Genomic DNA, 17104 nt, shown 5'->3' on the forward strand with positions numbered 1-17104 from the left:
CCTCGAAATGAAAGTTGGGCTATGATTTAGCTATTTTGTGTTCAGAAGAACAATTACTTCGTATTTTAAAATTATCATTTCTCACAAGAACATATTTCTGAAAATTTTCATATATCATATTTCATAATTAATTAATTTATTTATTTTTATGATTTCATACATTAATGCTCCACTGTGCCCCCTTGTGTTTGATTACTCGGCACGCATAATTAAGGTGCTTGGTATTGACGCGGCTTATCAGCCATCGATACGCGGTTAGATATAATTGCTATCCAATAAGCGACTTTTACTGATTGCCCCCCTTTTATCTCTGGTCATAAATTGCAGCTATTGCCCCCACAAAATGCTGCCAAACCACGCCTGAGCCTCAATCTCAAACTCAACCTGAACAAGGGCCAGAACCAGAACACAACTGTGATCATAGACATAACAACGAGAGTGGCCAGAAGCCAGGGAAAACCGGGGGAAGCCAGAGCCACAGCCAAGGATGAGGGAGTCCGGGGACACAGCCAGCAGCCTGCCAGACAGCAACTGAGCGATTTATAGATCCGCAGATAATACCGGGCCCGGAAGTCGGAATCAATTGCCCCGGCGATAGCAATCCGAAGGGGAAAGAGGAAAGGAGCGGACGTCGCACACAGGAGAAGGACATTCGCCATCGCAGGCTGTAATGACGACAATTGACGCGATGTAGCGGTGAGTCCCCAAAGCGCTTTACATTTAATCCTCAAACCCAGAAAATGTTACGGCTTTACGCTTGCTTTTTAATTCATATAAAACATTTGTTGTCTTGAGGAATTAGCCCACTTTATTTTCAAGGATACTAAGTCACGGCTTTCCACTTGCAGCAGACTTATGGTCGGCGAACGCGACAGGGACCGTGAGGCGGTACGCTGGGCAACGGGTGAATCAACACCGCTTCAAACCAATAATGGAGTATTACAAATGGTCGGGCAATTGCAAGGTGGACAGGCTGCTGGCCAGCAACAGCAACAGCAACAAGCGACTCAGCAACAGCAACTCTCGAAGCAGCAGCAGCAGCAGCAACTGCAACACAAGCAGCAGCAGCAACAGCAACAGCAGCAGCAGCAACAGGACATCCTGTATCAGCAACATAACGAGGCAATTGCAATTGCACGCGGACTGCAGGCTGCAACACCTGCCGACCTCGGCGATAATCAGCCCTACTACGATACAAGCGGTAATGTCGATTGGGAGCGGGCGATGGGAGCCGGTGGAGCTGGTGCATATGGTGGCATCGGCATCGGATCTCTACCAGCAGCTGGCGGTGCTGCTTATCACCTTGGGCCAGCTAATCCCGCAGGCCTCGTTTCTCGTCACCTGGATTACGCTGATGGCGGCCACCTTGCTGGCCCATCCCCCGGTCTTCCTCTTGCCGCTATATCAGGATCGGGAGCGGGAGGTGGAGCGGTATCGGTATCGGGAGCACCAGGACCCGGATCAGGAGCAGGAGGAGCTGGAGCTGGAGCTGGAGCTGGAGCAGGAGCGGGAGCAGTCACAGGATCTGGTCCAGCCGCAGCAGGCAAGGAAGTTCGCTACGCCCCATTCCCAGTCGCATCACCAACACACTCGATTCCCACAACCTCCCAGCAGATCGTTGGCAGCGTCGGTGGCGGGGGCGTCGGTGGTGGTGGAGGTGGCAGCCAATCCATCTCGGGCGGTGGACCCACCCACAGCCAGAGCAACACCACCGGCGCCCTGCAGCGGACACATTCCAGATCCATGTCCTCCATACCGCCGCCCGAGCCGTTCATGATAGCCCAGTCGAAGGCGGTCAATAGCCGCGTGTCCATCAACGTGGGCGGGGTGAGGCACGAGGTGCTGTGGCGGACGCTGGAGCGGCTGCCCCACACGCGGCTCGGGCGGCTGAGGGAGTGCACCACCCACGAGGCCATCGTGGAGCTGTGCGACGACTACTCGTTGGCGGACAACGAGTACTTCTTCGACCGCCATCCGAAGAGCTTCAGCTCGATCCTGAACTTCTATCGCACCGGCAAGCTGCACATCGTCGACGAGATGTGCGTGCTGGCGTTTAGTGATGACCTGGAGTACTGGGGCGTCGACGAACTGTACCTGGAGTCCTGCTGCCAGCACAAGTACCACCAGCGCAAGGAGAACGTCCACGAGGAGATGCGCAAGGAGGCCGAGTCCCTGAGGCAACGCGACGAGGAGGAGTTCGGCGAAGGTAAATGCGCCGAGTACCAGAAGTATCTCTGGGAGCTGCTGGAGAAGCCCAACACCAGTTTCGCCGCCCGGGTAAGTCCAGTCGGTTGCCCCGGCCTTAAGGTAGTCTATAGTGTCCTGAATCCAATGCCCAAAAAATACCCTCGGACAAAAGAGATATCAATTCTGATTTTTGGTACTAACATTGATATTTTTCTTGATGTAATATTATAAATATTTCTTGATTGAATTTAAGAAATCTTAAATTGATTTGTTTTGATAATGTTATGGAAACTATAGTATATACCTTCAAGAAACACAGCTCATCAATAATCAAATGTATACATCTTGAAGTCCATTTTGGATTATCTAAGCCACGATAATAACTTGAATATCTCTTTTCTCCGCATCCTCCCCAATCCCACCCACCGTTACCCAAAGATTCTCATAGATGTGTTCGTATTGTGTTTCTAACCGTTGAACTGTGAACCGTGTCAATGTCAAGCGTAAGAAACCCTCTTAAGTTCTCGATAACCAGACTACCGATAATAAATAATCCCCCTCCTCCCACTTATATTCAACCTTTTGAGTTCTTGATTAACTCCTGAGTTACTCTTATGTAGTTGAACTTTGGTTCTGTGCAAAGTCACTATTATTTTTACACTATCGCCAGCTCCTGCACTCTGTAATATAACTCAGCCGTCGAGCAGATCAGAGTACTATATAGTGTAAGAATAAATGCAACGTATCTATCTCTACTCTCTAATCTCTACAAATAAAATAAGCCCACTCTCAGTGCTGTACAAATCTTGCCAATTCATCACTTGCTTTGCGATCAAACCGATATGCTTGCACTCCGAAAAAAGATATATAATCGATACTTTAATCGTTACTCGTTACTGGTTACTCGCTACTCGTTTCGAATGTCCGCCAGTTATCTGTACCATATGATGTGATATCGCCTATCTACTATATATATCCCGCTGCTTGGCGCGCAGATCCCCTGGGATCCACATCGGTCTTTGTACATACGGCTGATCTCATGTGTAAATCCCATATCGAAGTGCTTCAAGCTTTTGTGTCATGTATCGTACAGATCGGACAGGACAGTCTTCCTCCCTCGAACGGAACTTGGAAGTCCCCAGAGATTTGTGAAGAGTAACCTATATAAAATCTAACGAAAGATGAGGAGTTTACGGCACCATTATGGATTGAGTTTCCTTAAGTTCACCCCATAATTTTCGCTTTCGCCTAACCACTTCCTCACCCCCTCTTAGGCTAAGATGCATTCTGTGTTTTAGTTTGAGTTTTAGTTTTAGTTCGAGTCTTAGTTAACGAAACACGCGACGACACCCAGAGAGTTCCAATTAGCTAAAAGATCAAGCCAGTACTGATCGAGCAATCGAATCTGCCGAAATTGTTTACTAATCGTTTCTCTAATCCAGTCTTTTTTACATCACACACAGTATAATTGCGAAATTGACAAGCCCTGTATACATACAACTATATATAAAATATTTATATCTACTCTGAATATTATTAATACGTATATCTCTTAATTGTTGATGATGATGGTGAAGTAATCTCTCTGTTTATCTCTAATGTTATCTCCCCAATACCCCCAAACACCCCACTGTAACCATGTTTGGGAATGGGCAATAAGCGATATGACCAGGCGGCAGGTGTGCTGTAGAAATCCTCGAAAATATTGTAACGAAAAAGGACTCTGGGGAGAAGTGGCCAAAGCGGTGTTGTAATACATTTCCATTTTCCATGTGCTAGGGGGAAAATTCGATTAGGATCAGGATGAGCTCAGAATATTTTAGAGGATTCATAGTCCTTGATTCTGGCCGACCTTGTACCATACCATATCTATATGGCCCCAAGTTTAGCTTTAAAGACCCGGGCACACAACCACACACATCTATAAATATCACCATCGAACCACTCGCTCAAAACGACCTCAGTTTGGCTTTAGCTTGTATTATACAGCCGATAATTTGCCCCGATTTATTGCGTTAGCTTTGGCTTTAACCAAGAATATTGGTGGGAGAATGGAAATAATTACAACATTTTTGGGTGCATCTCCTACAATTTTTCATTCGATTTTTGGTTCTATTTTTGGTTGACTTATGTACTTTTTATTTAAAACTCACTTAGGGTTAAAACTCTTTATTTGTTTTTAGTTTATTAAATATATGGAATGAATTCTAAGAAATGTCTGAAACTTTATTTGGATTTTCCAAAGAATGTAATCGTTCCATATAATTTATTATTTGATCCTTAAACTTTTATTTTAAACTTTTCTGTTCCATTTAAAAGGTAATGAAAAATTTCCAGAGCCCTTTGCCAGTTGTACTTTTATCGTATTTTCATTTATGATTTTTCTTCAACAACTAACTCGATTTTCCGTCAGAGAGAAAGAAGAAACTAACCACGATTTTTAGTTCTGTACTTTTTTAGTTTATTTTTAATACCACGCCTAAACACATCCTTTTTTCAACGAAATGATAAATATGAGAACCAACAAATCTAGCTCTGATCTAATAACCAAAGCAGTTAGAAAACTCAGTTGATATCTTCGCCTCGTTGAAAGCGACAAACAACTCAGCAAGAAACCAAAGCGCGCTCACAAGACAAACAAAAAACAGAAAATACCCAAAAAATACTCCAAAAATATTCAAAAACGTTTATTTTATTTGTTATATCTACACCACCGAAACAACAATAACGAAAATGGACAAATATGAATCCAAATTGTTGTTCAGTTGTTTGCCTTTTGTGTTGATCTTTTCCTTTCCATTGGCGATAATATATGTACATATCTGTATGTCGTATATAAACCCTAGTATTCTTTTCCTATATATTTGATGTCATGTTGTAATCTCGTGTGTATTGCATAAGGAAGAAATTTATTTAACTCTCGTTGTTATTGTGTTTTAACCTAATTCCTTTGTATACTATTGGACCTTTGATTACCTACAATTTCCGACACTTCAACAAAAACACAAACACTTACACACACACAAACACAAAGAGTGATACACTTGGAGAAACGTCTACGGTGCCTTCGAAGTCTTAGTCCCCTCTTCAAATCAGCATTAAATCAGAGAACTATTTCCCATGCAAAGCCCCAATAGTATAAATGCAAATTTCATTGTCTCTGTTTGGTTTTCACTTTAAGTTTAGACTTTTGATTTCGGTAAACGAGACCCGTAACCAAACTATATATCGATCGAACAAAATCTCCTACTTGAAATATTAACCCACCAAATTTGCTGCATTTGAATGCCACTAGTATAGAATTTCGTAGTCGATTCGTACTGAATTCTATAGCCGTTTGTATCGAATTTTGTTTGTTTTTTAGTGAGTCGAACAAAGTATGCGAACCAACTCATGCACCCACCGAAAACCACCCACTCCACCACCTCCTCCACCCTAAGAGAAAACCCAACAAACCACCGAAAAACCGAAAACCGAAACCACAAAACGTACAACCCGTAAAAAAACACTCCACGTGAACCAAATGCAAACCAGATCAAATATTTTAGCCGGAACTCAGTTCCCATCGACACACAGATACACACAAACACACACCAAAACACGCCGACACTGAGCAAAAACACTCAATGTTTTGCACTCCCCTATTTTAAATTAAAATTGAATGTGACTTTTAGTTTTGGTATTCATCTGACCTGAAGTTACCCTTTTTGATATAGATTTAGTTTTGTATGTACAGCGATTGCGATGAGTGCCCTTTGTAAACCTTTGTAAATTTGTATACATATCATATTTATATATATATCTCTTTATCCTTAAGACAAAACTCTTTTGCCCCGATTTTCTTGTCGCATGAATTGTTTTTTGACTGTTTCTTGTCCTTATTTTTTCACCACCTCAGCTCATCACTTCTCGTTCACTGGTCACCTTTACCTTTTCTCCTCACTTTGCTTCAACCCTGAGATCTTGTCCTGTTATCCATCGACTTTTCATTACTTGTAATTCAAGTGGATTTCAGCCAGGTTCAGGGAAGTTAATTCAAATTTGTTCTCCTTTTTGATGCGATTGCAAAGACTCCGTGATTTCCGTTAAAAATATACTTCAATTCACCAAAAATATAATCAGAGTTTCAATTTCAAAATAATTATTAACAATACTTATGTTGGAAAACCTTAATAATTCTATAACACTTTAAAAATATTTCAAGTATCTGATCTGATTTTTCTAAATCTTCCTACTTTGCAAAAGAATCCAAAACGGTCGGACCACCGGCTTTCAGCTTCCTTTCTCGCTTTACATTTTTTGTACATCTTGTGGCTCTGTTGTCAGCGGCTTTATAGAAAGAATTTTGATTTTTGTAGTCCTCAAGCAGAGAGAACTGCTTTCGGCGACTCGCTACGCTTTGAACTTTGTAGTGGCTGTGAGTTAAGTGCATTTTCAGTTACCTCTTGAGTTGATTTTCCCCCGGAGACTGTGATCATGTAAGCCAGCTAGGAGTATTGCGATATCATGTTTAGTTTTCAACCCAGCGAACCCTCTCCATACCCCGAAACCCCCAACCACCTTCATGACTGAGCAGCAATGGTAGCAGTTCCAAAATCCAAAACTACAGTATGCCAAAGTGATAATTCGCACACAAAATTTTTTGTTTACGAAACTATACTCCAATGCATTCTGTTCAATCGAAAGCGAAATAAGAATCGAAAAGTAAATTCGTTTGTAAAGCCTCACCACCATCTCAAGTAGATTGTTGAAAACCTTGCCCTGCCCTGCCCTGCCCCGCCCCGCTCAATCCCGAATCCCCCACAAAACTATGGAAATTTAATTAACTTTCCCGAAGTTTGACAGTCCAAGACCAGGACCACTTCAATGCAAGAACATCTCCCCCTCTAGCTCTATGAACCCCTATCTGTATATCAAAGCCCCCTCTATCTCTATTTCTGAGCCCCTTCGCGTGCCCTCTCGCACATCTATCTAACTATATAGTATCTAGTATCTGTACTTTGACTTTATTCCACTCCTTCTACTTCTCATCGTTGCTAACTAGCACCATCCAAATGTTTTCTCTCTTTTTTGATTTTCTTTCCTATCTTTTTGGTTCACTTAGTTTGTGTATCCTTTAGTGCGTTTCGTTTATCCTTACGTAATGACTCCTTCTTGACTATGTATCTTTTGTCTAATAACTGCATAATGTGTATCTTTAACTTTTGTATCTATACGTAGCAAGCCATAATGCCATATATAGAGAAGTCAGCTCATCCAACGAAGCAAAACTATGAAATTCAGCTTTCCCAATCCACGAACCCCCATGTCCAAGATCCATGATCCATAAACCATGATCCAAGATCCATGATCCCGTTCCGAATCCGATTCCGAAACCAGAACTGCGTGGTTGCGTACAGTGGCCTACTATGGTAGATCTGGACACTCTCAGAGTTATCTATGCATACCACTTTGGGGCGTGGCATGTCCAAGATGTTTAACCTATCTCTCTATCTCTATCTCTGACCCCTATCGAATGTCAGTCACACGCACACCACCCAACATTCCACCCAACACTCAGAGCCCCCCATAGCATACGATACGAAGCCATTTGACCTAATGTGGCAATGGCAATCCATCTGGCATTGAAATCGCAATTTAAATTTTGCATTTCTGACAGGCCTCCTGTCCCGGCCCCCCAAGAATCCATTTTCTCCCCCCCTTCCGAACACTTCAATCTAATCTCTGCAATTGGCAGTTTTTGGTAAATTAAATGTATTATTTAGAGCCAGGCAATTAAAATTGTTTAAGCGTGTTTGTTTACAGAGTGGAATCCATCCAACTGGCACGCAAATAAATGCATAATTTCACGGCGTACTTGCGTTTCCGTGACAGATGCAATTATTTGATGGCCTGCCTGGCGATTTCGAATTTCTAATTTGATTTCTTTTTCATTTGATTTGGAATCCCTACCTCGTAATTGTAATTCCTAGCTCGTTTGGTACGAAAGTTATGCATTTGGATTTGAATTTGAATTAGATTTGGATTTCTTCCTTTTGTCATTTGCTAGAACTATCATAAATTTGAACCACTTCAGTTTCCAAACATTATTTTCCAAGAGAAAACAAGTCAGACCCAAAACAAATACACAAACAGCGAAAGAGCGTAACAATCGGTGATTAGTGAGGATATATAGAAAATAAGGTTATGACGTAATAATGATAATGTCGACTGCAGACCCCAAGGGTAGCGTCTCTTATTTAACGACGGAGTGCCCCCCCTGGTTCACCCTCATACCATAATAGAACCAATTAGACACACACACGTATAGCTGATATGTATGTAGGTGTGTTATGTCCTTGTGTTGCGTCATGTGATCTGTCCCCACAACAAACTCTCACATACAGTAACCCAACAACAAGAACTATAACCACAGCCACACGCACACCACCAACCACTAGCCACCGAGCCACTAACCACAGAACCACTTGCCACAGAACCACTTACCTCAGAACCACTTACCACTTACACCACACACACACCTTCCAGAGAAAGAGTTGATCTAGACTAGAGACCCCAGAAACTTCGAGACCTAGGATCAAAATAATACCCAACCCATGTTTTACGTTCTTGTGTGTTTTCGTTTTTTGCCAACCTTTGATTTCACTTTATGGTTTGTTTGATGAAGAAGGATTCACGACGAATAAATATATACTTCACATATAGTACAGCAGCCTTTGAAAAGTACAAAAAATGCGTTTAGGAAAGCCAACCTACCAAGACCCCAAATGAAACGAAACCCCTGTCCCAATGAAACGAAAATGGTTACCATCAATTAACAGACCCGATTTCGACTAACAACCCCCAGATAAAGCTTGATTCGAGACCAGAACTCTAACAGAATGTTTGCTTACCTCAATAAAAAATACAGATAGTCAAACAGAATCAAAGAGAACTCGCTGAGAACTTTGCTGATTGTTGTAACCGTGTTTTTCGATTAATTAAAAACCAAAACCTAGATGTGTATTAAAGACAGACTTGATATTGAATGAACGTAACGTGTTATGTGCCTACCAAAAAAAAAAAAAACAAAAAAAACAAATATCAAATACCAAATACCTTACAAATACCTATTATCGTTGTGATTTGATTGCATTGAAATTGAATCGTTGCTGAATCATGGTCTCGACAAAGTCTCGATTGTTCTTTACCGTTCGCAGGTTATCGCAGTGATATCCATACTATTCATAGTCCTGTCTACCATAGCCCTGACGTTGAACACCCTACCACAACTACAACACATTGACAACGGTACACCACAGGATAATCCGCAATTGGCAATGGTTGAGGCCGTGTGTATCACGTGGTTCACTCTAGAGTACATACTTAGGTTTAGCGCCTCGCCGGACAAGTGGAAGTTCTTTAAGGGCGGCCTTAACATAATCGATCTATTGGCAATACTCCCATACTTTGTTTCGTTATTTCTATTGGAAACGAATAAGAATGCAACGGACCAGTTCCAGGATGTGCGTCGGGTGGTGCAGGTCTTTCGCATCATGCGCATCCTGCGAATCCTTAAGCTGGCCCGTCACTCAACGGGCCTGCAGTCGTTAGGCTTTACGCTGCGTAACTCATATAAGGAACTCGGTCTACTAATGCTGTTCCTGGCCATGGGCGTTCTCATATTTTCTTCGCTGGCATATTTTGCCGAAAAGGATGAAAAGGATACAAAATTCGTTTCAATACCGGAAACATTTTGGTGGGCGGGTATTACAATGACAACTGTTGGCTACGGGGACATCTATCCCACAACTGCACTGGGAAAGGTTATTGGTACTGTGTGTTGCATATGCGGTGTTCTGGTAATCGCTTTGCCTATTCCCATCATCGTTAACAATTTTGCTGAATTTTATAAGAATCAGATGCGACGCGAAAAGGCCCTCAAGCGTCGCGAGGCACTCGATCGTGCCAAGCGCGAGGGCAGCATTGTCTCCTTCCATCATATCAATCTGAAAGATGCCTTCGCCAAGTCCATGGATCTCATCGATGTGATTGTCGACACAGGTAAGATCTATTCCTAGCCTAACTACCCATAAGGAATGTGCCTTGCTTACGTATCTACTAAACTAGCCGACTGAACGGATCTTCTAACTCGATCCTTCCGCCTCATGCTATGCTTACTATCCACCTATCTATAGTGAAGTACACAGAAAAATATATGATGTGATGATATGATATTTCAGAATGCAGTATGAATCGTTAAAAGAATATTTATCAAAAATTAGTACATTTACTTCTAACCATTTATTAAATTAATTTTTGATAATATTAATGATGATTCCTCTTAATAAATATTATATCTACATATCTACTACAATCCTATAGCCTATGCTACTATTTCTGTGTACATCCTTATAAATCCCCTAATATCCCTTTCCTTTTAACTTTGCTTACTCTTGTGTAGTCTTGTGCGTTAGCTGTCTAAATACTCATTTAAATATTTTTTTACTTTTGGCATGAACTTTTTGTATCTGGCTTTTTCTTACTATCGGTTCAGATCGGTTTAACTTATTTTCCGTTACCAAGCTGTATCTAAAATCCAGCCTAGAGGCGTGTAAATAGCAATCACGGAAGTCGGACGCGAGTCCTGCGACTGATGAGCCGTAAGATGATAGAAATTGTTGAACCGTTGATTATTCCGAGCTCAGACTTACGTTCGATTGATCAATTGTAAACTAGTTAAGCGATTTGAGTTACTCTTAAGTTCCCTTAAGTAGCCCTTAGACCCACAGTACCCCTACAAAACAGAAAACACCCCAAGCGTCACACGATAATGGTCAATTAGGCAAATGCTTTTGTACTTAGCGCATTAAACGGGAAATTAGTGGGGTTTTCACTTGTACAAAGCACACACACCCCGAACCCCCGAACGCCCCAAATCGACACCCTCTGCTGTACAAAAGCCCGCGCGCCTAGAAGTAGGCAATGGAATCTCTCACGGCCCTTTAAAGCCGACGAAAGCCCCCTTTGACAAACCCTAACCCTCTCAACCCTCCGACCTGTGTTTTATTTTAGGCAAGCAAACAAATGTCGTGCATCCGAAGGGTAAAAGACAAAGCACCCCCAATATAGGCAGGCTCGATGTGCAAAGCGCCCCAGGTGACTACATTGCGTATACGTAGCCTAGTCCACTCTTTGCCACCAACAACTCGTATTATTCAACTCTATAAATCCGCAGCCGTAGCCTTTGACAATCGCTTTCAATAATAGCCCCTAGAAAAACACACGGATACGAAACACAGATACACACACTCACACGCGCCAACTACAGCCACACACTATTGTACCTTGTATATTTTAGCACACTCTCTCCCTCCCTTCCTTTGGAGCTTTCTCTTTTTCTCTTAGTGTATTTTGGAATACTTATCCAGTTATAGTCAAGATATATGCATATACATATAGTGCAGGGAGCGAATCCACACAGCTTCAGCTTTATTCTAGCTTTTGCTAAGTGGAAAATAGGCAATTGCAGCTGTCCAGGAAAAACAATTTTAAAACGTTGGGGAAATCCTAAAAAAAATCAGTAAACCAATCCAATTAATTTGGTAAGAGCGAAATACTGTTTTTGCTCTTTTAAAATTAAAAGTTGAAATATTAATTTGCAATAGATCAAACCTGATAAATTGCATTGAATTTATTCATTAAGTACTATTTTTTATTTTGTTTAAAGATCATCATATCAACTTTAAATGAATTTTTTATTGAATTGTAAAACCATTTAAGATGATTATGCTTGTATTGTTAAATAGTCTTCTTAATAGTAATTCAAAACATAATAAGGCCTTTTTTGTACTCATATATAAATTTCGTACACTAAACTTACAACTTCTTACAAGTAGTTACAACTAGAATATTTTTATCGCAGTACTGAAATATAAAATGCAAAGTCGAAACTCGATAACCATAAGCCATCATTGTATTTACAAAACCCCCGAATATCTCGCCCCGCACAGCTGCAATCCAAAGGATAAATAAAGCCCCAGAGTCGTCCTGTATATAAAGCGAAGTATCTAGTGTTAGCTAGGCAATTGCTGTTGCAATTTGTTGCGTTGTTCGGTTTTAGTTTGCCTTCAGTTAAATTGAGTTTGCCTAATTGCTGACTTCAGTTGGACATTTGCCCAGAATTGCGAATTATGATGATGACATTTTGCTACTCATTGCTTGATTCTTGTTTTCATTCCGCCACAACCATAGCAAATTTGAATGCTCAACATAGAGTTACCATTTCGAACTTAATAACCAGTGTCAAAAAGAAAAAAATAATTATAAATACAACAAACATTTTTAGAAAATTTTCAAGTGCTGATTACATACAATTATATATATATAAAAAAAAAAACACGAAAACACATGAAACCATACGATGTATATGCTCATTCTCTTAGCCAAATGTAGTTGTAATTTAGCGAGTCGAGATCGTAATGGGGCCTATGCCTAGAAATACTAGTCTCCAAATATCTACCTACAACGTGTTCTTTTCTCTGCTCTTCTTTTTCTACTTTCTGCTCACGACATTCTTTGAAAACATAACCTTTCAAACATTTCAAATCATTACACACAAACATATACAAATATTGAAAATTTGCAAAAAAAATTGAAAATTAAATACACTGAATAAAAAAACGTTAATTAAATTAAATGCGGCTGATTTTGACCTAGGCGAGAAAAATACGCTGATCGAGGCGCCACCGCCGCCCTCCTTTGGCACGCCTCGGCGCCGCGCCCTCTCCGCCAGAATCCAGGAGCTGAATCGCAGCCTGCTGGAGGAGCGGGATGCCCAGCAGCAGAACAGCTCCAGCGACAATGAAGACAGCCGTTAGGAAACCGACCCGAGATCGCCCCGAAATCACCACGAAATCGCTGGCAAACCGCTGCAACCACAGCAACAACAACCCGACCCCAAAACAACCTACAACAATCTACACTAAGCGAAATTAGCTAAGAGAATGACAGGCGATTGTTATATTGTATATGTAAATTAGTGGAGCAACAAATGCAATTTGTTACAAATACACCCACACACACACAAACACACACGAATCCATCACACACACATAAGAGTCCTAGACTTAAGCGAAAGTACTTCCAAAGCAAAAAAAAGAGAAATGAATAACATTTGGTTAGCAGTTATCCCAAATGCGTAGGCTTGCTTTGAAGCTTCGAATCAATCAGAAATCAAATGAGTTGTGTACTTCCATTTTTGATTTGTTTTCCAATTGAATGTTGTGATTAAATGTAACTGCTTTTAGGCGCCCCATACACACACGCACACGAGACACTCACACTCACACAGACATGCTGTCATACACACACGCGCTGCTGCTAAATACCCGTAATTGTGCATTGCGCATACGCCACGTTGCCTTGGTTTATTTTAATTTTTGTTAAATCTCCTGTAATAGTTAGATTTAATAAGGGCAAATATTGAATATACCTATATTTAACCCTTTATTTTATCTATAATTGGTAATCATTTTGTTTCTTCAATTAAAGGCAACCAAATGATATTATTTTATGATTTCATCATAAACTTTAATTGTGTGTAAGATCTAGTTGCAAAAAAAACAAAGGCGTATGCTTCATCGTACTATCGTATATTGAAAGTTTTGCTAATGTCCATCAGCACTTGAAAATAAATCTAAAATGAAATTAAAAGCCGAAAACCAAATGAAGATCCGCTCAAATTTGCTGATGTTCTCCTCAGTTTTATTGTAACTTTTGTTGATAACCGATTGCCTGGCCATGCTATATGCTATATCCATCCAACGCCAATTCGTCTGCGAGCAAAACTTTCAAGTACCCAAATGTGATTTGCAGTAGTTGTGGGTGTGGCAGCATGTGTGTGATCGAACTATCTTCCAGGGATTACCGTATTCCATCCCATGTAACCCAATCCAAAATATGAGAAATGCTAACAAAACACGCCATTCGTGAGAGGCAAAACTCTGAAAATACAATCCGCGTAAGCACAATTTTGATTTAGTCTAAATCTTAGCGATTAACTAGGCCTAACCTCTATGTAAACTCCAAGAAGGCATTTATCGAGCGCATTAGTCAAAAGAAAAAGAATTCCCTCCATGGACATAAACGCACTTCGCAAGTGGTCGCCATGAGGTGGCGAACCAAACCCAAATCGAAATCATATTCGAAATCGATGTAGAAACACCCAAGAGATGTGAAAATCCAAAACGAACAACAACAGAGCAAGCCTTATTTATGAAATTAGTTGTTGTAGCTGTGAGAGGGTAAGCTTAGTTTTTAATTTAGAGAGCGCATCGGCGACATAGCGTGCAGTAGGTAATACCAATGAAATATACATATACTCGTTCCATATGTAGAGACCAGAGAACTTAGCAAACGATGGCGATACGTTCCTAAAAAACGCAAAAAGCACAACGGAAAACAAAAGAAATTGCCTTATTTAAAGCAAATTGCTCCTAGTTTGCAGCCATATATAAATACTTTAAGATAGAGCAGGCCACACAACCGAAGCTGAACTTTTGTTACATTGTAAGCCCAACAGATATATCGATATAAATAAGCGAGCTGAGCGGTTCGAAGTTCGAACGAACTAAATTATATACAAATTATATACAGATTTTGAAATCCTTTTTTGTGTGTGATATTCGAACGATTACCTATGATTTGCCTTGAGTTCCACATAGTTCAAAGATTTCTATCATTGCGCTCAAAGAAGCTAGAGTCCTGAAAAAAGAACAATCCCTGAACAAAAATCAAACGGACTGACATTCCAAAAAGCCTTTACGTGCCTTTTACTTGATATTTTTCCATTTCCCCTAATTTTTCTTACCTATAACCTACTTATATATATATGTGTGTGTGTCCTCGACTTTCGTTTTCACATTATTAACGCTTCTGTTCCGAAATTAAATCCAATCTAACGCGCTGCATGCTCTAATCCTATGAACTAATCTATAGAAACTGTGTACGCTCTCTTTATGCTCAAGCCATGTATGATCGAACAAGAACATATAGTGAATATGAATACTCACTCGTACCCGTACTCGTACTCGTACTAACCCAAATGAATAACTGTGTACTGTACTCGTACATTTGTGTACTACTGTTAAAGCCGTAAACAACTTTGTGTGTCTGTGAAATTAGCAATAAAACCAAAACCCAACTGCGCTGTATTATTTCATTGTACCAGCTAACCCAAACATTCCGCCAACCCATGACTGTCTAAGTATATATATCCGTATATATTTGGTGTTTAAAGCCTGACCAGATTTTACTTAAGCCTTGAATGCAGAGAAGGCCAGAGTAAGGGGTGTATTTTACCCGCAATTCATGAGTCAGTCATCAGGAGAAGGTGTTCTTTTCCATATCACCCATTAATATTTTTTTTCGTATTTAACTATACAAGATCACACACCTGAACATGAATGGCGTAAATGACCATGAATTGGAATTTTGTCTATTTGAGAAAAATAGCTAAGGGAAGAAGGTTTCGCACATTTGTTTTGCCGCGTCCATTTAAAGCACTTGACATTTCAGACACTCACAAAATTCACATATAGTTCCAAGTTTTGGTAATATTTTGTATTAAATGTTTAATATAAATATGTTTTCACTTGGGATTTAACCGAACAAAAGATTCAACTGATTAATAAATGAAATAGTCCATTTTACAAGACCTTCTCTTTACTTCAATCTAATTCTTTCTTATAAAACTTTGTAATATATCCAATCTAAGTATTTTTCACAGAAATTTCTTTCTTCACTTAACTTTATATGAAGCTAATAATTATTCCGAGTTTTTTACCCAAAGAACGTTAAGGTCAAAACTAATTTTTTCAAGCAGGACTTCCTTTTCCGTTTCCATGTAATATCTACTATTTTCAATAGAACTGTAACTTAGCTACTAACTTTATTAATAATCAAACTATAAATTAGAGTTCTTATAGTGTTTATAAGCCATTAGCATCACCAAATAACTAAATGTCGTTCTAACCCATTTAATCACACTCAAGAGTAAGCCCTAAAACTAACACTGAACTATAGACGTCGTTCTTCAATGTTGTTCTTACCGTATCCCACTAAACTAAAATAAACCAATCTCAACTTAGTCCCCAACGTTGTTGTGGTCGCCGTCGTCATCGTCGTCGTAACAATTATTAACCGAAATATAGCGAAAAATAAATACATTCATGGAACTCATTTTTCTTTCTTTTTTCCCTCTTTTGATTTGAAACGAAAACCGAAACCAAACCACAAATAAAACACCTTCATTTGCGGTCCGAACAAACCTCAAACAATCCAAAACCCGCTCTAATTCATTCAAAACTATATATGCGAAATATATAACCCTGTGTATATACCACCACTGGCGTCTGTCGGCTAAACAAATGCGAAACGAAACTGGCGACAAAATGCATTCATGGCTTCTTTGCGCGAAACCAAACAAACAAACCAACCGATCGTGAATCTGAACATATAACCTGATAACCCGATAACCCGATAACACGATAACACCCATCCACACTGAAACACCCACCACACGATACACCCACACACGAATGCCCAGCAGAAAAGCGCGAGAGTCACACACGATCACTCAAAAATTGGCACCGTTTAACCCACGCGCTCCGCCGATCGCCCACAGGCCACAATCTCTCGCAAACGGACGGCAACAGCACCGAGGGCGAGTCCACCAGCGGACGCAACCCGGCCACCACCGGGACCGGGTGCTACAAGAACTACGACCACGTAGCCAACCTGCGCAACTCCAACCTGCACAACGTAAGTCCTGCTAGAGGGATGTCGGTGATGGGGTATATGACCGTCGGGGTCACCTTTGTTTTACAACGCTGTGGAACACCTAAAGATATAGTGCTACTTTAAGCGCTGTTGGGGT

The 17104-nt window shown here is 40.6% G+C and overlaps 1 protein-coding gene across 26 annotated transcripts in view; it reads left to right on the forward strand.

The window, feature by feature from the left end:
- Positions 1-17104, forward strand: part of LOC108034802 (potassium voltage-gated channel protein Shab) — a 58506-nt gene that overhangs the window by 29028 nt on the left and 12374 nt on the right. For 16 of the 26 annotated variants that reach the window (XR_007763660.1, XM_017109803.3, XM_050886092.1 and 13 more), the window contains exons 3-7: positions 328-696; positions 849-2277; positions 9387-10230; positions 11242-11325; positions 16853-16989. Coding sequence is in view for 25 of the 26 variants with exons in the window: in XM_017109803.3 (XP_016965292.1) it covers positions 856-2277; positions 9387-10230; positions 11242-11325; positions 16853-16989 (2487 nt within the window). In the remaining variant the exon portion in view is untranslated. Of the gene's footprint in view, positions 1-327; positions 697-848; positions 2278-9386; positions 10231-11241; positions 11326-12885; positions 16990-17104 lie in introns of those variants that run through there. The other 10 variants (XM_050886093.1, XM_050886095.1, XM_050886105.1 and 7 more) reach the window with 4 other exon arrangements.

This window comes from Drosophila biarmipes, chromosome 3L, assembly GCF_025231255.1.
Source record: "Drosophila biarmipes strain raj3 chromosome 3L, RU_DBia_V1.1, whole genome shotgun sequence".
Classification (NCBI taxonomy): Eukaryota; Metazoa; Arthropoda; class Insecta; order Diptera; family Drosophilidae; genus Drosophila; species Drosophila biarmipes.